The sequence below is a fragment of the Octodon degus genome, unplaced genomic scaffold (assembly GCF_000260255.1).
Source record: "Octodon degus isolate 3935 unplaced genomic scaffold, OctDeg1.0 scaffold00072, whole genome shotgun sequence".
Taxonomy (NCBI): domain Eukaryota; kingdom Metazoa; phylum Chordata; class Mammalia; order Rodentia; family Octodontidae; genus Octodon; species Octodon degus.
Window position 1 is genome coordinate 2,923,205 of NW_004524648.1, and position 26,913 is coordinate 2,950,117.

The following is a 26,913-nucleotide window of genomic DNA, read 5'->3' on the forward strand; positions in this document are numbered from 1 at the left end:
GGAAGCAGTGGTAAGACCTGGCCTACTCCTAGGCCAGTCCAAAAACAGCATTTATCCTCTGCTCTCTGCCCAAGTCCAGCTCTTGACTACAGCCAGTCAGAATCAGCCAACAGGCAGGTAGCTGACGGGCAGGCTCCTTCTCTTCAACTCCACTGCCCACAACTGCTGTCCCTGAGGTTGCCTCCATCCCAAGTGGCCTTTGACACAGGACAGCCCAGGAAGGTGAGGGGACAGTGGTCCCTCACAGCCTTTCTAGCACAGGGCCCCTGGGAAAGAGCCCAGGAAACCTCATCCATCATCTCTCCTCTAGCAAATTACCACCCCCCTCAGTTCAGCCTTTGAGGAGGAGCCCCAGGTTACCACGGAGATGGGAAAGCAGTGACAGAAAAGGGTACAGACAAAAGGCCTGGTGGGAGGGAAGAGGAAGGTCCTAAAACCAGCCACCTGCCGCTCTGACAACACATGGCCCACAGCAGCTGGCACAGAGGCAACCCTTACCCTCCACCCCATGCCCTGCCACAGGCAGCTTAGATCAGCCCTAAGGCATTCGTGTTGGAGAAGGCCTGCCAGCTTCCAGACACCACCCTGCCTAGGCCAGTGAGCAACAGCCAGGCTGACAGCACACGCCTACCCCAGGACCAATGCCCTGACACCCACCCAACTAAGAAAGCTGCACAGAGGCTGCTCTGGCTCAGTCCACCGGGGGGGTGGGTGTGTGACCTTCACAAAGCAGCAGCCTGCCACACCCCCTCGCAAACCCAACTTTCGGAGTGGAGACCTTGGTTCAGAGGTGTCTGGAGGTGGGAAGGAAACCTCCCAGGAGTAACCCTGTTTCTTCCTGCCCCTCCCAGCTGCTCCTTGCTCTCCCAGCGGGTCCTGAGGAGCCAGCTTGTGTACTGTGTACACAATACACAGCTTCTCAGCCTGCTCTCCTTTCTCTGGAAACAAAGAAACTCTCAACTTCTCCCTCCAGTCCAGGCTGGTGCCTGCTTGCTTCAAATGGCTAGCATTCAGGCCCTCTGCCCCTCTCTGCCTGGCTCCCGATGACCCTCTCCCTGGCCTCAGTTACCCTGTCTACAGACACAGCCTGTCATCCTCTCCAGGAAGTTGCTCAAAGCCTCTCATGTATATGCAAAGCCACCAGTTCCCCACAGATCCTCAGATCTTCGGGAGGGGGTTGGGGAGAGATGGACCTTTCCAGCCTGGCCCTTCATTTCAAAGCCAACCTGCCTTGAGCAACCCCCCACCCCCGCTGGTTCTAAGGGGAGAGTGCACATCGGTCCAGCCAGTTGCCCAGCCTCCCGTCTGTTAACCCCAAATTCTGCTAGCCACAGGATTTAAGCCCGCTCCAGCCAGCCTCCCGCTGGTTTAAGGCACACCACCTCCCTTGGAGGGGTGCCTGGGTTACCATAGGTGCAGTTACAGCAGAAGCGAATGATGAAGAGAATTTCCATGGCAGCCTCTGTGCCTGCGGCAGGGGCGTCCAGCCATCGCTCCCAGCTCCAAGCTCCCAGCTTAATTCAGCAGTCCGGCCACTCAGCCACCTTGCTGGTGGCGGCTGCACAGCCTCTACAATCAAGCAGCCGCTTCCTTCTGAGTGCTCCTCCAGCAAGGGGGAGGGCGGGAAGCGCGTGGAGAGGCAGGAGGAGGGAGGAGAGGGAGGAGGGAGTGAGTGCCTGCTGGCATCCTAAGGAGGAGCACGTTTGTAGCTGGCCCACTGCCTGGGGAGGAGAGGCTGGATTCATCAATTGCGCGCACGCGTGTGCGCACACACACATACACATACACACACATACAAAGCAGAGAGGACACTGTGTTCACACATTCCATAGTTGACAAAATCAGACAAAGAAAGGTGACTATAATCCAGCCCATTCCCCAAAGTACCTTCCATGGTGACTGACGTGTGGCTGTCCTTGGAGTCCTTGGGCCCCTTCACTTTGAGTTCCTAGCAGAGGGAGGAGAGGAATCATTACCCGGTTTGTCCACTTAGCCACCTCTGCCACTGCAAACATGGCACAGACAGGAGCTCTGAAAGCCAGGAGCGCAAATACAGGGAGACAAAGGAGACCTGCATTGTTTGCCTCGGCTGCATCACCTAGATTCCCTGGGGACTCCTGAGTCCAGCAGCTGGGGTGCAGGGAAGAAGGGAGACTCGGCACCACGTCAGGACCAGTTTGTAGCAAACACTGTAGTAATGGGGCTCCAACAGACCCTGACACCTGTCCATGCAACTCTGCAGTCCCTTCTGAGAATGACCACGGCGGGAATAGGCCCCCACCTCCCTGCGATTCCACCAGCAGCCACTACTCAGAGATTATGCATACATCGACCAGGGCAGACGGGGTTTGAGGAACAAGCACCAGGTGTACCAGTGGGTCCCTGGGGCATGAGTGTGTTCAAGCTGTGGAGGAAAGGTCTGCACATCTGGGTGCGGAGGGGGGACTAGGGTACAATGCTGCACTCCACAGGGCAGTCTAGGTTACATGCACCCCATGCAAGAGGGACGCACCCAGCCCCCAGTCCACTGACACTCCTACCATCTGTCTGTGCTGGACACCAGAGAGGAAACTACAAAGGAAGCAAGGCCACTACCAAGTGACCTGGAGTGAGTGCTGGAAACACTCTAGGGTCAGTCAAACCTCTTCTATCTGCTTTAGAGAAAGCAGTGCCCCAGCTCTCACACACAGGAGGGCAGCTGCAATTGGAGCTGAAACGCAATCCCCACTGGCAGGCCGAGCACTCAAGAGCTGGGACAGTGTCCCCAGGAGACAGAGGGTGAGTTAAGGCCAAGGTCAGGCACCTAGGTGATACTGCCTGCTCTGCTTGGGGGGAGGTGGGGACCCCATGCAGCAGGAGGTCATTTCCTACTCTGGTAGCTGTTTCTTGACAGAGAAAACACCCAGGGGTTGAGCTTGGTGTGTGTGTGTGTGTGTGTGTGTGTGTGTGTGTATGGGGGGGGGGCTGTTAAAGTCTCTACTGGTATTTTAATTCACTGGTGCCTAGATGCCCAGCTTGAGGGACTTTTGTTCCACGCCCCCCTTCAGAGTAGCCCAGAGGTATGAAATCACTCCTACTGCAGAGAGGGGCCTAATTGCAGTAATTAAGTGGCAGTGCCATCAGGAAGCAATGGCGTCATCCAGTGAGTCAGGGTGAGCAGCCACCTGGCAAAGGGCCATGGGCCCAGCTCTGCCTTCTGGGACAGATGGGCACTGAGAGGGGCTTACAAATGGGTGCAGGGCCTTCTGCCCGCACTGAGAACAGGCAACCAGCCCAGGCTAAGAGGAAACCCCACACTGGAGTCTCTCTGGGCCATACTGACCCCGGGCACCCAGGAAGCCACGGCAAGGCCACACTGAACATTGATCAAAGGAGTCCAATTTGTTCCCAGGGAGGGCTAGAAGCCATGAGGGGAAGTTTCCTTCTCTAGCCTCATGACCCCATCCCTCAGTAGAAGAACTGTCCCACTCTTCAGTCTGTCTTCCCAGGCAAAGGGAGACTCATCAGATCCATGGGCTTGGAAGAAGCAGCCAAGCTCAGGCTTCCTCTCTCTGCACCTTGAGTTAGCGGGGGAAGCTCTGCCTTCACTGTCGGGAGTGCTTTGTGGCTTCCTATTCCTGCCAATATCCAATCAATGTGACTTCCAGAGGAGAAGCCTACCAAGTCCCTCGTGGCTACTGATCCAAACCCACATGTTCCAATCCAGCTTTTTCTAATAATCAAGCTGATATTTTCATTTTTATCTGGGCAGCTCCTGTGTGGCCTCTCAGTTGACTCAGACTTGGGGATAACCAGGATTTCCAACACACGTGGCTCACTAACTTTTCCAGCATTAAAGCTGTGTTGGGGAAAAAAAAGGGCCAAGAGAATCTTTAAAGAGAGGACCTCCAAAAATGCAGAAATATCCCCAGCTCCTCAGAAACAAAGGTCCTCTTCCCCTGAGCTTGGAGCTGAGAGCTTTCTGCAAGGCCAATGGCATAGGGGTATCAATTGGGGTCATTTTGGATAAAGACTGGGCGAGTCTATAGGTTTTTTGTTTTTGTTTTGTTTTTTCTTTTTTTGCTTCTTTTGTATTTAGGGAAGGGTCTACAGGGTGTTCAGGGTCTCACTACTAGTTCACACTCCTAGTGATCTGCCTGTTTATAGCTACCCAAGAGCTGGGATTACAGGCATGCGCCACCAAACCCATTCTCAATTGCCATCTCAGCGCGTCCTGGGTGCAGGGGCCGGTACGGCAGGCCTCGGGGATCGAGCCCCCGGCCCCTGTGCCTGCTTGCAGGCACTTTAATCCACTGAGCTATTTGGCCATCCCTGAGTCTGTGTTCTTGAAGGATCTGAGAGCACCACTCCTTCCTGCCACTTCCAGGATAGAAGTGCCAATGGCAGACAATGCCACACCTGTGTCTTGCAGGAGCATGCAGACAGGCTTAGCTGCACTGGCAAGAACAGCCATGTCCCTGGCCAGAGGGTCTAGGGCTTTCTCTCCCCTTAAGCGGCCCCCGCTGTTTCACTGTTCGTGAGAGTGTGGAATCTTAGACTTGGCAAGGATTTTAAAAGACAAAACTAGCCCAGGCTAGTTTTAAAATCTTCCTGATTGTAAAAATTACTCAGCTGGTTAGAATAGAGACTCCTAGGCCCCACCTCAAGCCTTCGCAATCACAGGTTCCAGGGAGTGTTCGTGGATATCTGTATTTTAAACAATAATTCTTATCAAGCAAGTTTGAAGAGCCAAACGAGTGCCAGTAGCTCTTTCTACAGAACAAAAGGTTGAGAAGGGAAATGACTTGCTCAATGTCACCAGGGCATGGGAAATTATTGTTTTGTTTTCTTACTCTTTTTTTTTTTTTTTTTTTTTTTTGGCTTCCCCTGTGTTATTTTTTTCTAACCATAAGTGGAATTTTTAAAAAATCAAGACAATCAATATTCTTATATTAAGAGGAAAAAGTCAGGCATAAAAAGCAAATGTCAGGCTATGTGTTACACACCAGGGCAACAGATTCCCTGACTGCCAAGTAAGGAAAGAGACAGGTAAAAGCTAAAGGGTGCCAAGCCACCCCTGAAGCTCAGGGTCACTGGGGTGGCAGTGCAGGGAGCTCCCTACCTCTGAGATCTTCTGGAATTGGTTGTTGGACTGGCTGCATTTCTCAGCTGTTTCCAGAGCGACTTTATAGTTATCCACGAATGCTTTGTACACACCAAGCTGGCTGGCCTGCAGAGAGGAGACAGAATGCAGAGAGAGGAAAGTGGGAGTGGGACGGGCAGAGCATTAATGAATGGATGAAAGCTGAACCAGAGCTCCCAGAGCGCCCTTAGCACTCAGAACCTCTAACTCATCTCCAAAGGGCTCACTGGGAATGAGGGGAAAGGCAGGGATGAGCATATTACGGTATTCCTTTGAACTTGACAGTTTCCATGGAAACTGGCTCAGCCAATAAGGTTAACAAGGGGGGGGGGTACCAGGTGGTGGGAGAGCAAGGCAGGCTTTGTTGGCATGCCAGAGACTCACACATCGCTTTTGGCTTTCTTTAGCATCATGAAGGTCTCTGGGGTTTGAAGGCCCTTAATGCCTCACACCTCTTTCACACCATGGAATTAGAGCAAGGGGAGAGAGAGAAGTGGGGTGGGCACATGAGGCCTGCTCAATGCCCCGCTTCTCATGGGTCCCTTGGGTACCTGGCCCCATCTCCTTAGCCTGAAAGGAGCCGGAGCCCCTGCTTTACTATACTCCTGCATGTCACCTGGAAACTAACACAGCTTCTCCTGGCTTGTGACCACAGAGAGCCTTACCTCCTCTAGGAGGCAGGGCAGATCCCATCACTCCTTTCGGCAAAAAGGGAATCCAGCTGGGCGTGGTGGCACAAGCCTGTAATCCCAGCACTGGAGAGGCTGAGGCAGGAGGATCCCACAAGTTTGAGGCCAGCCTGGGCTACATAGTGAATTCAAGGTCAGCATGAAGTACATAGACCCTGTCTCAAACAAAACAAACAAACAAACAAACAAAAAAAAATTTGAAAGAGGGGAAACCAAACCTCACTAATGTCTCAAATATTTATGGCAAAAAATGATTTAGGGCAAGCCTTCTCTGGACTGCACAGACGTATTTCCTCTTAGGAATCAAAGGGTGGAAATTCAAATTAAAGCTATAATGCAATACTATTTCACACCCATTAGAAGTGTCAAAATTTAAAAGTCTGACGCTCTCAAAGGTTGGCAAGAACACAGGGGAAATGAACTTTTTAAGCCTATTTGTAGGCAAAAAGTCAGTACAATTCTTTGCAGAGTAATTTGTAAATAAAGCTGACCATAGGCACAGCCTTAAAATCAATTTCTAATCCAAATCACAGCATTGCACTGTCCAATGCCACAGCCGAAAGCTGTATGTGCTTACTGAACAACTGCACCACGGCCAGTGTAAGACTAAAAGTCCCATACGTAAAAAGAGGATGTAATTAAATTGCACCCTTAGTTTTTAATATGGATTCCACATTAAATGTCAGTATTTGGATCTTTGGGCTAGATAAAATATATTCTTAAGGTTAATTTCATCTGCTTTTTATTATTTTTATTATTATTATTATTTTTGAGGCATGGCCTTGTCATGCTGCCCACGCTGAACCCAAATTCCTAGCTCAAGCGATCCTCCTGCTCACACACCTCCCCAGTGGGTGGAAATGCAGGTGCACACCACGCACCTGGCTTCACCAGGGTTTTTGTTTTGTGGTACTGGGGATCAAACCCTGGGCCTTGGCCATATAAGGCAAGTGCTCTACCACTAAGGTACATCCCATCGTGTCTCGGCCTTTTGGCTAAGATCCAGTGTACCAAGGTACATCCCTAGCCCTATTCTCAACTTTTAAAAAATGTGGTTACCTGGGCTGGGGGTACAGTTGAGTGGTTAAGTGCTTCCTTGGCACATCAATCCCTAGCACCAAAAGTGTGTGTGTGGCGGGGGAGAGGGGTGCTGCTAGAACATTTAACATTATACATGCAGCTTACGATTTCCTTCAGCTGGATACCACTGCTCTTGACAAGCCTGCGTGTGTATGTGCCTAACAACGTGTCAGCAAGGGTTCTCACTGCCTCCCTCTTCTTGGTGGTGGAGGGGCTAGAAACCAAGGCTCCTCCATACGGGAACTCAGACAAACTATACAGTTAAGATGAATAAATTAGATTTATGTATAACAACATCAACACATTTCAAAGCAAACACTGACTGAACGGCAAGAGGTAACATAAATATACGCACATCTTTGAAGTATATGCAATCTAATAAAGAGGTATATAATAAGAATACAATCTTTAGGGTATAAGGCTACCCACCAAGTTCCTACCAGCAGCAGCATCAAGAGAAAAAGGGAAGGGAGGGAAAACTTCTCCTTCATCCAAAATACTTTTTATTACTGTCATTTTTTGTAGTACTGGTAATTGAATCCCAGGTCTTATGCATGTTAGGCAAGTACTCTATCCCTGAGCTTCCTCTCCAGTCAATTTTTTTTTTTTTTAAATTTTATTTTGAGACCAGGTCTCATTGAATTGCCCAGGCTGAGCTTGAGCTTGTGATTCTCTTACTTCAGATTCCCAGAATGCTGGGATTATAGGCTTGTGCCAACACATCTGGCTGTGATATTTTATTTCTCTGATTGGAAAATTTGGCCAGGCTTTGGGGATGTAGTTGTGTGGTAGAACACTTCCTACCATGCTCAAGGCTGTAAGTTAGATTCTAAGTACTACCAAAAAAAAAAAAAAAGCATTTTGGCATTTATCTTCTAAGCTTTACACTTATTAACACTGTACAAAGTTGTCTATGTTATTCTCATTTCCTAGTTTAAACTTTTGTTCAATAATGTAGCAAAGGGTGATACTGTTGCCAGGTTTCCTCAAAGCCTTTTGCTTCCGCCAAGGTGCTGAGGACAGTGTGCTGGCCCTGCACCTCATTCCAGCCCACTCTGCTCTCTTTGCATTCTAGTGTTTCAAACTTTCAGGAGACAGAGTCCTTTGTGGAAGCCGGCAGGAGGAGGAGGAGACAGAGGAGTTAGATAGCAGAGTGAGAGCCTGGATGTTTGAGAACAAGTGAAGGTTTCAGCCCTCAAGGGGCTCAACTTTCTAGGAAGAAAGCTCGTGGAGAAAGGCCAAAAAGGGATGGAGTCTGTGTCTTTTTGCAGAAGAGTGCTGGCCATCAGTGGCCCACACTACAGGAGATGTGCTAGATAGCTGCTTCTCATGCCAGAGTCTAAATCATAGTCTTCTTCTAGAAAAAGGTTCTTGGCCCCTGTTACCATCCAAAGGGTAAATCTTGGATGCCTGGGGTGATGTGATACCCTCTCAGAGGCCAGGAGTGGGAGCCACCCGTGTAGGGGTCATAGGTACTGCCATCTCCCGTCACCCTAGGGCTGGCCAGCCTGGAGGCCCAGCCTGCTAAGTTCATTAACTGGGAAGCAAAGGTTGCCTGGAAACAGCAGTTTGTCACCGGAGTGATGTCATAAAACAAACAGCAGGGATGCTAATTCTCTTCTCTTGGTAATGAATAATCAAACAGCCAGAGAGTTCAGCTGAAAATAAACTGCCTCCAGATGCCTGGCCTGACCTGGCTCCACCCAGGCCCTGCCAAGCCTGTAGCCAGGAGCTCAGACAACAGTTTATGACACTGCAGTTGGGAAGGAAATTCACAACCAGGCCTGTGGAGCCGAGATGAGGGCAGGGGATCCCAGTGATGAAGGACAGCCTTTCTGCCCTTCTGTCTCCTAGCTGCCCACTCTCCCACGATGGTTTGCTGTCTTTTGCACTTCTGAGTGCTGAGGAGAGGATGCCCTGTGAGCCAATCAGTTCAGACTCCGGGGACCAGAAAGGGACAATGGTTGTTCATCGCCCATACACTGGGGGAAGCACCTAGGTCCACCAGAAGTGTGGTATTCCCTGGAGACATTACTTCTGGGACACCTTTCCCTGCTGATAACAATAGCAATAGCAGTGATGATAATGGCTGTTGAGCATTTGTAATTAACAACTCTGCAGAACCTGTTCCAAGTACTTTTCAGGTACTCACTCACTCCCAGTAAGCCAGGTTGGTAAATACTATCATTACTCATTCCACAGATGAGGAACCTGAGTCACGGGGAGCTGGGGGAGTCTGCTCAATCACAGGATCTGTCTGTGGCAGAGCTGAGATTCAAACCCAGTGGTGACCTGTCTCTAAAAGCTATGACAGTGACAGATGCACACCCATGTTTATAGCAGCACTGTTTGTAACAGCCAGATCTTGGAAACAGCTCAAACACCCATCAACCAATGGTTTTTTTTTATACAATGGAGTACTACTCTGCTATAAAGAAGGATAAACTTGAGACATTTGTAGGTAAATGGATACACCTTGAGGCCATACTCTTAAGTGAAATAAATCGGACACATGTATTTAAATATTGCATTGTTTCTCTAGTGTGAGAAACCAAAAGGATAAAGAAGGACCAAAATGTATAACAAATATGAAAAACAGGAAGAAAATGTTCACATGGGAAGGGGAACAAGGGAGAGGGAAGGGGGAAAGGAAAGAAGGGAAAGGAAGAAAGAATAGAAGGAAAAAATGGAAACAAAACTTTTGTAAATAAGGAGGGGAAGAGGAGTTGAAGAGAAGGGAAAGGATTGGGGAAAAAAGAAAAATCAAGATATGTTATACACAAGTACAAATTCCCTATGGTGATGTAGCCATCATGGATATCCAAAATGTACCAAAAAATTTTTAAAAAGCTGTGCTAAGGGCCAGCGAGATAGCTCAGGGAATTAAGCATCTGCTTAGGCACACACAGGGACCAGGGTTTGATCCCCTGGCACCACAGGCCACCCTGGCCCTACCCCTGGGCAAGCTGAGCAACTGAGACTGGGTGTAATGGTACACGCCTGTATTCCCAGCAAAGAGGCTGAAAACAGGAGGATCACTACAAGCTGAGCTGCGTAGTGAGACCTTGTACCAAATACATTAAAAAAAAAAAAAAAAAAAAAAAAAGCTGTGCTAAAAAAAATTTAAAAAATAATGTGCTTGTCCACGCAACACTGCTGGTCTTAAAACAAAAAACAAACAAAACTAGGCTCTAGGGACACAAATGTCTCCCTCAAGGTCCAGGCTCTCCCCACATCTAATGGGCAAGGTCATGGTTGGTTGGTCAGTTGGTCAGTCGGTCGGTCGGTCGGTCCGTCCGTCCGTCCGTCCGTCCGTTCATTCATTTACATATTGACTGCTGGGCTGGTTCTGGGCATTTAACGAGAAGCACTGCAATGTACAAATACATTTTGTCCCTATGGTTTTGGGAAGACGGGCAGTTCTAAGTGCTCCTGCAAGATAGCACAGGGGTGGAGAAGCCTCCTCTGAAGACGTCACTTCTAAACTGGAAACTGGCCAAGAGAAGCCAGGTGGGACAGGGAAGGCCATTCTGGCTAGCTGGAGCCACAAGTATGCAAAGGTCAGCAAGTGCCTACAGTATGAACTGCATGGAGAAAGTCCTGCATCAGTGGACATAGACAGTTGCGGAGGTAACAGCCAGAGGCCAAAGGTCAGCATCCAAAGGGTCTCACAGCCATTTCTGGAGCCTGGCCTGCAGCCAATTGGCAAGCAGGGGGCCTCTGACAGGACAGAAGCAGGATTCAAGAAGCAAGGTCTGGTCAGGGTTTAGGCAACTCTTTCCTGCTGCTAGCAGAGGAAGTAGGTGTACAGCAGGTCCCAAGGCAGGGCTGCAGCCATGGCAAGGGTCCAGAAGAGGGTCAGTGGACGTAAGAGGGAGAGCACCAGAAGGGAAGGGGTCAAGTAGGTGGCTATGAAGGACAGTGAAGAAGTGGACTCAAAGGGCTGGGGTTGTACTTGCCTGCCATGTGCTAGGCCTTGGGTTCCATCCCCACAAAAAGGGAGAAGGGGAGGAGGAGAGGAGAAAAGAGGGAGGGAGGGGAAGAGGGCAGGGAAGAAAAGTAAATTCTTTGGGATATGGGAGTAAGGGAGAAGGAAGAGGAAGTAGCTCAAGCTGGGGAGGTGGTGGGGCCAAGCGGGAGTCTAAGACCCTCACCTAGGCACAGGGGGGAACAATAGCAGATAATGTCAATGGCAGTGAGGTCAGTTTGAACTCCAAGTAGGAGTCTCCTTCAGGCTGAGAAACACAAATCCCTGTCCGTTCAGCTAGTCTCAAGGCAGGACAGGAAAAGCAGGGTGTTATTCCCCTTTCTCCCAATCATTCACAGCCAGGGAACAGGAGAACAGTTCCTGGCTCCCAAACTCCTTTGTGCCTGCTGGGTTGTTAGAAGTTATAGCAGATGTCAGGGAAAAACTGAGTGTGGTCTGCCCTGGGCATGGTGTCTTCCACAGGACATGGAGGCAGAACAAGGTAGAATGTGTTGTAGAGGCCCTGGAAATTAGATTTCTGCAAGTATCTCCCATCACTAAGTCAGTACCTTCATTCTACTCCTCAAACCCTCCCCCCACCCTACAACAGAAGATAGAGCTAGGCCTGCTCTGGGAACCTCAGGAGATGCCATTAGCTGAGCAGTCTCAATCCAACTGCTCCACCTTACAGAGAAAGCATAGGGATGTAGGGAAGTCCTGAGGTCTTGGGTGAGCAGTCTTTGCCGCTGCCCAGCCTCTCTGTCCTTGGAGGGAGAGGGTAGCCCAAGCCCAGGAGGGAGGCTTCACTCCAGCACAGGCACAAGGAGCTTCTGTGGAGCAAAAGCAGCAGCACTCTTCAAGAGCACCCACATACACGGACCACATCTCCACCATTCCTGGACACACTGTGAGGGCATCCCAGGACGGAGGGGGGTTGCAGGGGGTTCATTCCTTGGGCCCAGATGGCTGATGAAGCAGAGGTACTGGTAACAAACCTGGGGTAACCTAGGCCTTCAAGGATGCCAAGAAAGCTGGGTCTGACCAGTCTGGTCTTCTCCTAAACAAAGCCCTCGTCTGACACCAGCAGCTCCAGGCCCTATGTGAGGGGGCTCTCTCATGGGAGACTCACCAGCTTCTGGAAGAGGTGGCCCATGGTGACTTGGCTGTCCCACTGCTGCACCTTGGGGCAGAGGTTGTCATAGAACTCCTTGTGGATTTCGTAGATGTCCTGGATCTTGTAGAAGATGGTTTCAATCTGCTGGATGGTGAGCACAGGCTGGGAGGTGGTGGCCGTGGCCTTTAGGGGTTTCATGGGCTGGGAAAGGAAGAGAAAGAAAGAGTGGGGGTGGCAGTGAGTAAATCAGAATTCTGGCAGGCCTAGGGCGAATTCTGGCACCATTAGCACTTTGTGTTGCCTCAATCTTGCCTAGACAAGGCCACGGAAGGCAAGGTGCCTGAGATGTCAGCGGTATCTATGAGCTGCTACCATGGCCCTACACAGGAGGAGAGGGAACCCGACAGCCAGAAGGTGGCCCTGAGGCCAGAGCTCACCAACACCCCCAGCTGAGTTCACAGCACCCACCCCACAGCTGTCCCTAAGTTCACTAGTCTGTTTATAGGATCCATGGCTCTCTTTCACAATGGCCTCACCTCCCAATCACTAACAGCCTGGTCACACTTCAAAGGAAGGGAAGGTAGCCTGGGAACCCAACACCTTAGCTATTTCCTTTCAAGAAACAGAAGGTGGATCTAGGATTCAGGGGGCAGAGTCTTGAAGAAACTTAAGACAAGCTCAGATTCACTGATAAGTCAGGTTTCCATGACCTAGCATAAGGAGAAAGGGCGGTAACCCCCACGGCATCCTCCTACCTCCCAAAGTCTGGGCCCAGCAGACTTTCCTAAGCGACCATGACGATCTTTCTCATTGCGCGTGGTGGTAGTCTCAGACGCTTTCTCAATGCCTGAGTTGACTTGAAAGTGAAACCTATCTGTCATCTGCTTGTCTACACCGCACTGTGCCAGGCCTGCAAACAGGAAGGTGAGGTGACAGACTCCTCACGCTCATCCATCAGCACTGTCGGGATAATGGAGTGTGGGTGCACTTTCTCCGGTGTGAGCCTCCGTCTTTTCTAAATCACTTACAACAGAGCTGGGTGCCAACTACTGAGGGGGTTGCAGCAGAAGGATCACTTGAGCATGGAAACCCGACATCAATTTGGGCACTACAGTGAGACTCCATCTCTAAATAAATGAATAAATAAAAATAAATCACCTGTAAAGGATAAGTATTACTTTCATAATCAGAAAAACCCCAAAGATGTCCAAACTGCACTACAGAGTCCCTGTAGGCTACAGAATCTGGAAACTTGTCAAGCATGGGAAGGGAGAGCATGTCTTCCTGGGAGCAAGAAGCCTGCAGCTTTGGCTGATGTCCTCCTTCTGTCTGGAGGCCCCTTGTGGAAAGATGCCTTAACAGTCTGCTACTCTGCAGACCCAAGGAATGAGAAGCTGGGAATCGGGTTTGGGCTCACTGGGGCTGTCTTCCACTGTCTCACAGGATGAGGGAGTGAGCCTTCTGACAAGAGAAGCATTCTAGCAGGGAATGGGCAACCTGACCACTCAAATGCTGGGCTTCTGGGAACACCCACAGTGAGGGAGACCAAAGCCATTGCTGCCTCCCTCGAGCCAGCCAGACTCCTAGCCAAGTTTCACTTTGTCTTCCCTCTGATGGTGGCAGAGCCCAACCGTGTCCACAAAAGTAAGTCCCCTCTACTTCAATATGCAGACCAGACAAGGCTTCAACACCCAGCTTCCCCGTCCTCTAAACTCTACCAGGAAAAATGATCAAGGCAAAGAAAAGCAAAACCTCTCCATCTAACTCTCACAGCATTAGAAAGAAGTGACTCAGCGTTGAATGCTGCTTGGAAGTAGATGGGATTCACCCTAGAGAAGGCCAGGTAGTGTGGGTCCAAGTTCCGACTCTGGCACTGAACAGCTATGGATGGATTAAATCACTTACCATCTCTGGGCTTAGCATCACCAGCAGCCCCATTTGTAAAAATGGGATAGCATTACCCTTCAGGAGAACCAATGGGGAGACCAAAAGATCTCATCTTGCATAAAATATCTGTATGTGCCTGGTACACAGAAGGCAATCAATGTTAGCTGCTACTTTGTTGTTTTTGAGATAGAGGTTCACTATGCAGTTCAGGCTGGCCTTCAACACACGACGTAGCCCAGGTTGACTTCCAGCTCACAGTGATCCTTCTGCCTCAGCCTCTTAACCGCTAGGAGTAGAGGTGTGTGCCATCATGCCTGGCTTAGCTGTTACTATTATTACTATCCACTCTGAAAACAAGGTACCAAGTGCCTAACGTGAGGCCAGACTTGGCTAATCAGTATTGTGCAACACACATAATCCCTGCCCCCACGAGGCATCTGATCTAGGTGAGGAGACAGACTAAACTCCAAGGTGGGGAAATCCACTCTGAAATGGAAGCATGGAAGCCAGTGGGGGTGGGTGGTGGTGCTAAGATTCCAGGCCTGGGCTGGGGAGGTAGCTCGGCACTCTATGTGCCTGCCTGGCAAATGCAAGGACCCAGGCTCAATCCCCGACACAGCATGCCATGCCAGCCCGTGCCATGCCAGCCACTGAAACCAGATGTGGTGGCGCACCCGTGCAATCCCAGCACTGGGGAGGCTGAGACAGGAAGATCACTATAAGACCTTGTATCAAATAAATAAATCTTTAAAAAAAAAAAATTCCAGGCCAATTTCCTTGATGCCTGGTCAGAAGCTAAAGAAAGTCAGCACCAGTATACAACTAGAAGGTGGAGGAAAAGAGCCAGAGGCCAGACTGGGTGGATCAAGGGGCATGGGGGTAGGGTGGGAATCATGCAGGGGAAGATATGTGGCTTTGACCATGCAGTTTAATACGCAATAACCCAGTTTTTCCTGGAGGGTTTTAGGCAGGGAAGCAACGGCAATCTGATATTCAGGAGATTATTTCTATGAACCATGATCTGTGCTTCTGAGAACTTTGTACTGTGAATAAAATGGACCAACACAAAGGAAACTACTTAGTCGTTGACGTGAGACAGACTAGGACCTAGGCTGGACTGCGACTACCAACCAAGTGGTTCCAAGGCTGTGCTTCCATGTGCACAGGAGATCTATCTTCCTGTGCACAGGAGATAGACAGGACTGGGGTCTTGGAGGTTGGGAAGATCTGAGCAGGTGGGGACCTGGGGGCGGGGAAACAGAAGGAAGCAGGAGAAAGGTAGACCACTCTCCCAGGCAGAAGAATACACAGAGCTAGCCCACAGAAGAGGGGCTCAAATTCCCCCAGAGTCCCAGAACCACTCACTCATCCTTATTCCTGTCTAGATGTATCCCCAAGGTGGAGAGATTAAAGGAAATAGGAGGGAACAGTCTCAGAAAGGCAAAGAGGACAGAATTTCTCAGAAGCTGCTGGGGAAATAAGCACTCATCTGCCACCTACACAAAGACAAGGCACAAACACGGCTCTGCTTCCTCCTCAACTTCCCACTCCGTCTACAAAAGGGGAAGAAAAGGACGCTCACCAGCAGCCAGTCACATGGACAGGCCACACTGGGGGCATTAGATGTTCTCACAGCAGATTGAGGACCTTTGCTCTTACTCCTAATTTCACAGGAGGGGAATAGAAAGGGCTGCCCCTGGTTCTTAAAAGCAGTTATTTTTGTCTAGTAATGCCTCACATGCAGGCCTCAGAGAATCTCTCAGAGCTTCAACTCTGCCCTGCTGCTCTGCCCCGGAGCTAGCTTATGGGTTACTCTTCCCTCCCCCTTATCCTGTAAGCCTAGTGCTTGACTGTCACTACACCTCGGGAGAATTTTACAGAGAACCCCCGAACCCCGGCTCTCAATTTCCCTGTCTGAGCACTTTTCAGGAAGATGTGGTAGGACCAGTTCTGACTTCCCACAGCCATGCAGGCTTTGTTCCCCAGCAAATGGCCTTTCCACACAGGGGAAAGAAACTTGCCCACTTCCTCCACCTCCTATCCAAGAAGGCCTGGTGGCCCAGGGAGGAGATATCATTAACTTATTTTACAGATAAGAAGGCTGAGACATAGACAGACTCTGAACTCCAAGCAAACTGCCAACATGAAAGCCTAGGACAGCCAGTCGGGGCCAGTTGTGGCCCTTGTGGCTGAGAGGTGCCACATGCCACAGGCAACGAACAGCCCCAAACCTGGTAGTCCCAGCACAGGCACTGTGTAGAACCCCTGCCACAGCTCAGAGCCTGGGAGAGGCAGGATTACAATGCATTTGGTCTCCTCTTTCTTCCTTAGTCTCCACCTCAGCCCCCACTTACAAGGAGCCCAACAGGAAGCCAGATGGTTCTTGATTACCAAACCTGGCTGAGCCAGCACCCAGGGCCAGAACCTCCTGTGTGGTGTCCCTGTTCCTATCTGCCTGTATGTACATGTGTAGAGTATGAGGCGCACACACCCAGTCCTTTGCATACCAGGAAGTATTAACTGGAAATCAGACAAGCACATTAGTAGCTGAGCTGTGGATTCAAATGGGGTCAGAGGGGGAGCAAATGTTGAGGGGACAGTTTCTTTTCCTGAGCCAGAACAGCCTGGCTCACATCCTTGGAGGCTGAGGGGAGAAAGCTCCCAGGTAAGGGAGGAGGGAGGACTCCTTATCTCTGAGGTTTATCTTTATGCTGTAGCTGTGGGGGCTCCCCACCTCCCTTCCTGAGCCCTCCAGACACAGAATTGGTCCCCTCCGGCTCTCCCTCAGTCTTTGCTCCAGTAAGAACCAAGCAGGATCCTGTCCTGGGGCATCTCAGGAGGAGTAGGGCTTTAGACTTGTGCCTTTGGGGAATAAGCTGTTGGACTGGGAGGGGAGGAAGCACTACCTGGCCCTTTTGAGTTGCAATCCTTAAAGAGGAGGCCCAAGGAAGGCAGGTAAGAAGCTAGGAGTGGCTAGAGGACAGACACCTCCCCTTCCTTCAGGGAAAGGGAGCGTCAGCAGAACAAAAAGGTTCTACCTTGCCTTTCTCCATCAGTATTGGGGAAAATAACAGTGCCATAGAGCACTCAGGTTCTATTCTAAAAGCTATACGAACAAACTCACAGAATCCTTGTACACCCAGTGTACTGAAAAGAGAAATGAGGCCCAAATGCTCATTTACCTGTTAAGGGTTGAGAGCCAATCAGTAGGCAAGAGTAGACTTACAGCCAGGGAATCTGATTCTGTTCAGACATCCTGCTAGTGGCAACAGCCGTGGCCCTTCTTTTGGTGCTACTCTGCACCCCTTCGCAGAACCCAGGATAAGGTATGCTTCATGTAAGTCTGGCAGTCTGCCTGTCTCTTTCCTTCAGCTAATGTTTGCGTGTCTTTACTACTTGGCATCATGCTCGGTCCCAAATGATCACCTGATCTCAACTCAGGAAGGAAGAGGCCACTGGTATTGCCACTGTTCTTCCCCATCTACAGTTTCAGTTAGCTGTGGTAAAACCTAGACTGGAAATAATAAGATTTACTTAACTCTTCAAGAATGGCATGTCAGGCACTGTGAAGCATATCAGTAATCTCAACACTGGGCAGCTGGGGCAGGAGGGTCACAAGTTCAAGCCTATTCTAGTCCCTGGCTTCAATCCCCAATACCCACCAAAACAAAACAAGTTTACATACTTTTTATCATCATATACTGCTATAGCCATTTATATCATCATATACTGCTATTAACCATTATTAATCTCTTACTGTCCCTCATTTATACTAGGCAAACATTTATGCCACTGAGATCTCTCTCCAGTCCAAGGATTTTTTTTTTTTTTTGGGGGGGGCTGGCTCAAAAACACACTCAGACACCTTATCTTTGACAAAGGGGCCAAGCATGCACACTGCAAGCAAGATAACCTCTTTAATAAATGGTACTGGAAAAACTAGCTTTCCACAGGCTGAAAACTAGACCCATGTTTATCACCATGCCCTAGAGTTAAAATGGATTAAATATCTAAATATTAAAACAGAAACACTAAATCTACTGGAGGAGAAAGTAAGTAAAAATCTTAAAGACATAGAGGTAGTCAGAGAGTTCATGAACAAAAACCAAACTTCACAGGAAATACTTTAAAGAATCAACAAGTGGGATCTCATCGTACTGAAAAGTTTTTGCCCATCAAAAAAAAGAAAAAAAAAAAAAGAAAGAAAGAACCAACTGAGTTAAAAAAAAAAAAATCCACACATTGGGGGAAAAATTTAGCCAAATGTCTTTTAGGCAAAGGACTTCTACCTAGAACATAAAAAAAAAAGAATTTTAAAAAATCAGGCCCCCAAAATTCAAAGACCCAATCAAAAAATGGGCACTGAGATGAATATACATTTCTCAGATGAAATACAAACAACAAATAAATACATGAAAAAAATGTATTGGTCATTTGAGCAACATGCAAATTAAAACAACACTGAGATCCCATCTCACCTCAGAAAGAATGGCTATAATCAAGAAATCAACCAATAACAAACGCTAGTGGGGCTGTGGGGAAAAAGTAACCCTTTGCCACTGTTGATGGGAGTGTAGATTGGAACAACCACTGTGGAAATCAATATGGACATTCCTCAAAAAAACTAGGATTAGAAAACAAAAATAAATAAAAAATATAAAATTATTTGTTTATTTTGTATTTTAGGGAAGGGTCTATATAGTGTTCAGGGTTTCAATACTAGATCAGACTGGTAGTGCTCCACCTGTTGACAGCCTTCCGAGAACTGAGATTACAGGTGTGCACCACCACACCTGGTCTTAATTGCCATCTCAGTGTGCCCCAGGGGTGGGGCTGGCACAGCAGGCCTGGGGATCGAACCCCTGGCCCCTGCACCTGCTTGCAAGCCCAAAACAATTTTAAAAACCCTAGGATAAGAGGTCTTATTAGACCCAGCTATTTTCCTCTTCTGGGTATTTTTCTTTCTTCTTTAAAAAAAAATATTTATATATTTATTTATTTGGTATAGAGTCTCGCTACACAGCTCAGACTCCTAGTGATCCTCCTGTCTCAGCCTCCCCAGTGCTGGGATTACAGGCATGTGCCACCATGCCTGGCTTCGGTGGCCAGCTAAGTGGGCATGGGGCCAGCATAGCATGCAATACCTGGGATTGAACCTGGGTCCTTGCGCTTGCCAGGCAGGTGCTTAGATTGCCAAGCTATCACCCTGGTCCCTGGGTATTTTTCCAAAACAATTGAAAGTATCATCCCACAGTGATATAAGTGTACTCATGTTTATATCAACGCAAGGTGTTATAGCTAAATCTTGGAAACAACCCAAATGCCATCAACTGAGGAACGGATAAAAAAGATGTGGTATTTTTATATAATGGAGTACTACTCAGCTATAAAGAAAAACTTCAGGCTTTTATAGGTGAATGGATTCAATTAGAGACCATACACAAAAGGGAAATAAATCAGACTTGCATGTGTTAACATATTGTCTCCCTAGTGTAAGAAACTGAAAGAGTAGGGCCGGGGAGATGGCTCAGTGGAATAAGCGCTTCCCTAGCAAGCACAGGGCCTGAGTTCAATCCCCCATTCCACCAAAAAAAAAAGAAAAAAAAAAAAAGAAACTGAAAGAGTAAATAAGATCCAAAATAATAGATATTGTGAAAGGGAAAGAAACTACTCAAAAGGAAAGAATTGGGATGAGTGAAAGAAGTGGGGGGAAAGAAGGAGAAAAAAATCCCTAAAATATATCTATATATAGGTACACAAACCTAAGATAGCTAAGATAATTGTGTTGATAATTTCCATTATTTCACTGAAAGGAACAGCACTTACACTGTTTGATCAAGTTTGCATGCCTATGTCTTGTAACCTAAGTAACTACTTTGAAGACAACAATATGCAATATAATAACCATTGTTAATATCCTATCATCTTGTTTGGCAATTCTGTATCATTAGTTTTTTCTCTTAAAAAAAATAAAGGGCTGGGAGATAGCTCAGCAGTCTAAGCACCTGCCTGGCAAGCACAAGAATCTGGGTTTGATCCCCTGTACCACATGCAGTGCTGGCCTGGAGCCCTGGGCTCACCCTGCAGGCCACTGAAACCGGGCATAGTGGTACATGCCTATGATTCCAGCACTCTTGGGAGGCTGAGACAGGCAGATCATTGAGAGTTCAAGATCAGCCTGGGGGGTCAGGGAGATGGCTCAGTAGAATAAGCACTGGCTTGGCAAGCACAAGGGCCTGAGTTCAATCCTCGGTTGCACAAAAAATAAATAAATAAAAAAGATAATCAGAGCCGGGGATGTGGCTCGGTGGCACAGTGCCTGCCTAGCAAGCGCGAGGCCTCGAGTTCGATTCCTGGTACCAAAAAAGAAAATAGTGAAAATAAGACCAAAAAAAGTCCCTTTGTTAAAAAAAAAAAAACAAAAAAACAAACAAACAAACAAAAAAACTTAAAAAGATAATTAGCCTGGGCTACAAAGGGAGCTGAAGGCCCACTTGAACTGCAATGCCAGACAGACCCTGTCTCAAAAAACAAAAAAATTGAAAATAAAATAAAAAAGCATATGCATCAAAAGCCTATTCCCTAATGCAGCAATATTCAGAGGTGGGGCCTTTGAGAGGCTGTTGGATCATGAGGGTTCCCACACCCTCAGTGGGCTGATCCATCAATGGATTCATACTGTAATGGGTTTTAGATAGGGAGGGACTTTGCTCCCTATCTAAAATCCATCTTTCACTAGGCATAGTGGTACATGTCCATAATCCCAGGGGAGGCTGAGATAGGAGGATTGTTGTGAGTTTAAGACCAACCTGAGCTACAAAGTGAGCTCAAGGCCAGCCTGAACTGCATGGTGAGACCCTGTCTCAAAAAGGCAAAAAAGAAAAAAAAAAAAAATCAACCTTTTTCTTTTTCTCTCTCTCACTCTTGTCTTTCCCCTCCCTTTCTTCCACCCTTCTTCTCACCTCTCCTTTTCCTTCTGCTTCCTGGACACTCTGACATGAGCATTTTGCTCAACCATGTAGCTCCCCATGGGGCTGTTTCACCACAGGCCCCAAAACAATAAAGCCCAGTGACCATGGACTGAAACCTCCGAAACTACGAGCCAAAATAAATCTTCCATTCTGTATGTTGATTTCCTTAGGTATTTTGTCCCAGTGACTGTATGTACACACAGGATGCAGTATTATCTGTGGGATTCTTGGAACAGACTTACGACTAGAGTCTCCTCTTTAGAAAAAGAACTAAAGATCAAGGAATTCCCCCCTAAAGGATCAAGGAGTTCATGTTCGGCTTTCCAAAGACAGTGGTTATCAGACTCGTAACAGACAAAAGAAATAATGTGGCCCCTGTACCTTCATATTTATAGACACACATATAGGCACAACAGCTAAGATTCCTGAAAGAGTACTAATCCTTTTTGTGTGTGGTGTACACCCACTGCTATTTTTTTTTCACTCGTTTTAAATGTTAAATCAATGCACCTCACTTGTGCAACTCACTGAGGAGTTGAGATTTACAGTTTAAAAAAACAGTGAAATAAGCCCTCTATTAATGGCAGAGTAAAGTTTTGTCGTAGTTCTTGCTCTAGACTGGAATCTTTCTCTACCTGCCCTATTGTCCCTTACTTGGAAAACCCTACTGTGCATAGCAATAAGTTTCCTATGAGGCCCTAACATAAACTCAGCCCAGCACCCTGCGAAGTACTTTTAAATTTTGCTAACCATTCCTTGAGTAAAAAATATCAAGTGCCCTGGGACATCTGAGTGACATCTTACATCATGGCAATTATGTAAATGTGTATCTTACTCGTAAGAATGAGTTTCTACCGATCAACACTTCCATTTCCAAGTCTCCCTCTTCCTGATAGTGTCTTATGCTTCAGACTACAAAACACTCTCAGCAAAGAACTTTACGTGTCATGATCACTTTGTATAATATCCAGACTCATCTAATAAGCACTTTCTTCTAAGGCAAAAACATTACATCTGTATAGTACTTTTATCATTGGAAAGCATTTCAACATTCCCCTCCCACTCTGATTCTCACAATGATGCCTTCCTCCCCATGGGAAAGGACGCTGAGAAGGGATCCTTACCAAGGGCTCAAGCTGCTCTCATGCTTCAAAACAGTGGAGCTTTTCAACATAGACACCTTTTCAACTCACATTCCCTGACACAAGACTACTCTCATGGAAATCATTAGGTCTGTTACTCCACGGAGGAACAAGAACTTGGACTAAGAATGACAAAGACATCTAAACCTGATGGGAAGAGACTTCCCAGAGCACAGTGGGGAGGAAGCAGCTGAGTGTCCACCTGCACAGAATACCTTAGAGAACAGTAACGCGGATGCCATGGTCTTGGGAGAAGGGCGTGTTTGTCTCCCTAACCTGTGCTGCTGCTCCTTCCCTTCCCAGAGCAGGAGCTGAGAGGCGTCACCTATTGCCCCGCTACACCCAGGGCAGTGCCAGACTCTGTCCATGGGTTAGGTCACATGCAGGTCCCCCTTCCTCTACAAACCCAAAAGTAGTTTTACAGCATGACACTAGCCAACAGAGAAACCAGGAGGCCCAGAACAGATACTCACCAGCAGCAGGGCTTCCAGCTGGTTGATATAAATCTCTTCGCTGGCCAGGAAGCCTGAGAGGACCAGCTTCCTCATCTCCAGACCTTTCCCTGCCTCCACCTGCAGAAAAGCAAACCCAAACCAACATCTCATAAGAAAGATGCCAAAAGCCCAAGAGTCTCTTTTCATGCCTGTTTTTTTTTTTTTTTTTTCCTCTCTTCTAACCATTTCAAAAGGGATAAGGCTATACATTATTACAGAAAATTTGGAGGAAAAAAATCTGTAAGAAAAGACAAACACTCCTATTCCTGTTGCTGTCTTGTTTTCTCCACCATCCTTTTATCCACATTTCTTTATTTCATATTTATCCATTCATCCACCAACCTAGTCGACTTCTAGTGAACAACAACTGAGAACCTGTCCTCCCATCTGGTGGGCTGTTAAACAGGGAGGGGGTAAAGACATTTATAAAGGGAAATCAATCATGACTGAGGCAGGGCATGGCCACATGGAGGTCTCCAGAGGAAGTGATGGTAATACAAACTGAAAGAAACAAGGATAGAGAGAATGGAATGGAAGTGAACTTGGCTGCTTCTGATGAGATCTTCCTGTCCCCAGGGGCCTCAACCAACAACAGAAGATGTCAGTGTGGGATGCTCAAGCTTACCTCAGGCACCCCTCAGCTACCTCACCATCCAAAGCACAGACCAAATCTAGCCTCTTCCCTGCTCCTGAATTCCTGCTGCTTTATGGTGCAGATCTTACCCTATTTAGCTATGAATGTCTCTTAGCCAGCCCACAGAAAATATTTTCCCCCCTTCTGCAGTACTGAAGACTGAGCCCAGGGCCTTCATGGAGCTACATTCCCACCCCTTTTTTACTGTGAGATAGGGTCTCCCTAAGTCACTAAGTTGCTAGGTCACTAAATTGTCATCCTCCTTTCCATACTTATAATCTGAACACTACCATACCCAGCTCCGAATTCTTCTATATTGGAAAAAAAAATAGTATCATTCTTATGTCTGTGATCCCAGGGGAGGCTGAGGTAGGAGGATCACTGTGAGTTTAAGACCAGCCTGAGCTACAAAGTGAGCTCAAGGCCAGCCTGAACAGCATAGTGAGACCCTGTCTCAAAAAGACAAGCAACAACAAAAAAATCAATCTTTTCCTTTTGTTCTCTCACTCTCCTTTTCCCTCCCTTTCCTCCGCCCCTCTTTGAATCTTTGCAAGTCATTCTGGCCCCTCTTGCTTTTTTTTTAAAAATCTATTTGGTTGTTACAAGGTCTCACTATGCAGCTGACTCATGATCCTCCTGCTTTCAGCTTCCTCAGCGCTAGGATTACAGGCATGAGCCACTAGCCCCAACTCTGGCTAGCTCAGTCTGCTCTGGGGGCGGGGCTGGCACAGCATGTGGTGCTGGGGATCCCCTCAGTCTCATGGGGTGCTGAGGACACCTCCAGTTTCCCTCTCTGCCTCCAGTCTCCCTCTCCGCATTTGCCTAAGCAGGGGCTTTAGTCTCTGAGCTATCCAGCCAGCTCTCTTTCTTGTCTTTCCCTCCCTACTGCCACATTTCAAGCTCCCTTGCTAATCAGTCCTACCCTCCTGTCTGCAGTTGGTGAAGCCCACTCTGCAGCCTGGATTCTCCTAATTAACCCCTACCTCCCTCTCCTTTCCCCAGTCCACTCACAGCAGCTAGATGGGAATGGTATCTGAAATGTAGTGCTTGTCAAGGGCTCGAAATTAATACTGACAAAATTGACCAGATTATTGCCCATTTATCTATTCATTCAGCAACTATTTACTAAATATCCAATAAGCTCGGTAGATGCAATGGGAAGTAAGTAGACAATAGTCCCTGCTCCTATGTGACTTATAATCTAGTGGGAGAGAAAGCCAAGTAAATACACAACTGTCACCTGTGATATAAGGTCCAGTACACTTAAACGCCTGCAGTGGCCCTCACACCTCTCTCTATCCTTCCAAGTCCTCTCTACATGCCAGGAGTGCCAGCCCTTGTTCAGCTTTCTCACTGCAGCTCCTACCTAATGCCCTCTCCCACCCCAGTTCTTCTCTTGGCTGAATGCCGCCTCTCCTAAGACACAGCTGAAGTCTTACCTCCTCTTCACGATGCTCACCTGTAGCCACAGCGCCTCAGGACTTGATGTGTGTGGTACCTAGTGACCAGCCCGGTGTGTTCCTGAGGCTTCTGTAGCACCTGTGCTACAACCCTCTTGCCTGAGGCCAACACCAGGTGATACATCTGACATTTACTGGGGCTTGTTAATCCTTCCCTTGCTCTCCTTTACCTCTCTGACACCCAGTGAGCTGATTTCTAAGTCTTCCCACTAGATGAAGAGAAACAAGACTTTAAAGGAGAGAAGGGAATGGCCCAACTCATATGGCCAGAGCTGAAATTCCCCCCCAGATCTTTTTTTTTTTTTTTTTCCCAGATCTTCTAAGATGGAATTCTGTGTCTTTCACTGCTCTGATGACCTTTTTACTCTTCCACAGTTTTTAAAGCATAGGTACCTTTTAAGTGTCACACACACACACACACACACACACACCCTTAGTATCAGCTGGGAGAGTTTACACTAGGAGAGTGTAGGAAGCCATCAGAAATCTCATAAGTGCCAGTGAAGAGCTGCTTCTCCTCAGCTGGACCACCTGTCCCCAGTGTATCCTCACAGATTTTTTCCAAGCCAAATTCTTCCCACCCTTCCCCTAAGTGAGAAATTTAACCCCTTGCCTCCCATAAACAACCCAACTACATGTGTCTGGAGGCTGCTGCCCCCAAAAATCTCTGAAATATTATATGTGCCTCAAGACCAGAGCAGTGACTCCCCAGAGATGTCCACAATTTTCTTTTGAGATACTCACATCTTAATCCCTAAAGCCTATGAATATGTTACTCTAAATGACAAAAGAAACTGCAGATGTGATTAAATTTCAGATGAGAGATTCCTGGGTTATATTCACTCTGAAATTTTAGATGGAGTTGGGTGGAGGCATTAGAAAGTTAAAAAATGTGAAATAAAACTGTACATTTCACTAACAAGAGCCTATTTCTCAGTTACTATCTACGACTTCTTTATGTTTGCCTTCCCCAGACTCCACACGTTCCTGATTTAAACTATCTGGAAATTCACAACTATTTCCTCAATCCTTGTGGGGTGCTTCTTGACAATTCACTCCTTTCTTCCTTCTCTATTACAAGTCAGGTGGTAGAAATGCAAACATGGAGGAGATAAATTCTATGTTCAACAAGCACTAGGGATGTCCATGCGCCCCGAATCCCCTGGACAAGTCTCTGAAGAGACTTCTCCATGCTGCTGGGAAATCCCCAGCATGGAAAGCTGCCTTCCAAATGGCACAGCCCCTTCTTCCTTTCACAAGCAGAGCTTGGGAAACTCAGCCCTGTTGGACTTGCTCATCCCTGGCATTTCACACATTCTTCGAGGCTGAAAGTTTGTCAGCTTGAGGCTCTGGAATCAAAGGCATCAATTTGAGTATGATGGTAAGGAGAGTATCTATAAGATAATGTAATATGATAAGCTTTGGCCAGCTCTGGCCTGGGCTTCTGCAAAGCTGAGGGGCTAAATAAAGCTTCCAAAGGTTTGGTTTTAAGCCAAGACAAGAAATAATCTCTCCAGGGTTCTTGATCTCTGCCAAGACAACAGGGAGAACTGAACAGGCAGGGCTAGCTCTCTGGGCTTCCAAGCCATGGAACAAACAGCGAGAGTCTGAAACTCCGCAGACTACAAGCAATTCAGCTCATGGTTACTCCAACTGGGAAGAAGCACCTAACAGAATCTTCTATTAGCTGCCCCTGTGTCTGCAGATTGTATGCAGGTCCAAGATAAGCATCAGCCTCAGGACATCTGTCCCCACTCTGAGCCTAGACATTAGAGGGAGATGCAGAAATTCTCTCCTCACCTGAGCACAAGGCACTGGGCAGGTCTCTTTCAGCTATATCATCAGCAGAATTTAGAGTGGAGAAGATAGGGGTTGGAGATGAAGACCAAATTCCAGCTGCCTCTCCTCCTCCAGGCTCCCGACTATTATATAAAGCTTTAGGTAAGGCCCATGGGATCCAGGCAGTGTTTAGGGATCCAGGGAGGGTTTCTGAACTGCAGTTGTTCATTTTCTACCTTCACAGCCCTGCCATAATCACATACCACTTAATATCTTTATTTGCAACAACTTACTTCTCTTAAGCACAGCCTTATCCTATGCTTTACACCTAAAATCGTATTTTTCTACTATACAATAAAATATAGACTTAACTATTAAAATGTACTGTATATATCCAGGTGCCACCTGAAATCATCTCTCAAATCATCACCTATGTTGCCTACCCTTTAGGAAATACTCAATGAGGGACACAAGCAAAGCCATCACTGCATGGAGAAGCAGGAGAGACCTGGGCAGGTGAAAATATAAGAACATCTCAGACAATCCATTACAACTTGGCCAGAATAACAGCAGA

General features: G+C 47.6%; 1 protein-coding gene across 4 annotated transcripts in view; it reads right to left on the bottom strand.

The window, feature by feature from the left end:
- Positions 1–26,913, bottom strand: part of Abr (active BCR-related) — a 215,560-nt gene that overhangs the window by 60,034 nt on the left and 128,613 nt on the right. For all 4 annotated transcript variants that reach the window (XM_023720040.1, XM_004635365.2, XM_012515638.2 and 1 more), the window contains 4 exons: positions 22,446–22,544; positions 11,988–12,173; positions 5,102–5,209; positions 1,888–1,948 (listed from right to left, as the gene is read on the bottom strand). In XM_023720040.1, the coding sequence (XP_023575808.1) occupies positions 1,888–1,948; positions 5,102–5,209; positions 11,988–12,173; positions 22,446–22,544 (454 nt within the window). The remainder of the gene's footprint in view (positions 1–1,887; positions 1,949–5,101; positions 5,210–11,987; positions 12,174–22,445; positions 22,545–26,913) is intronic.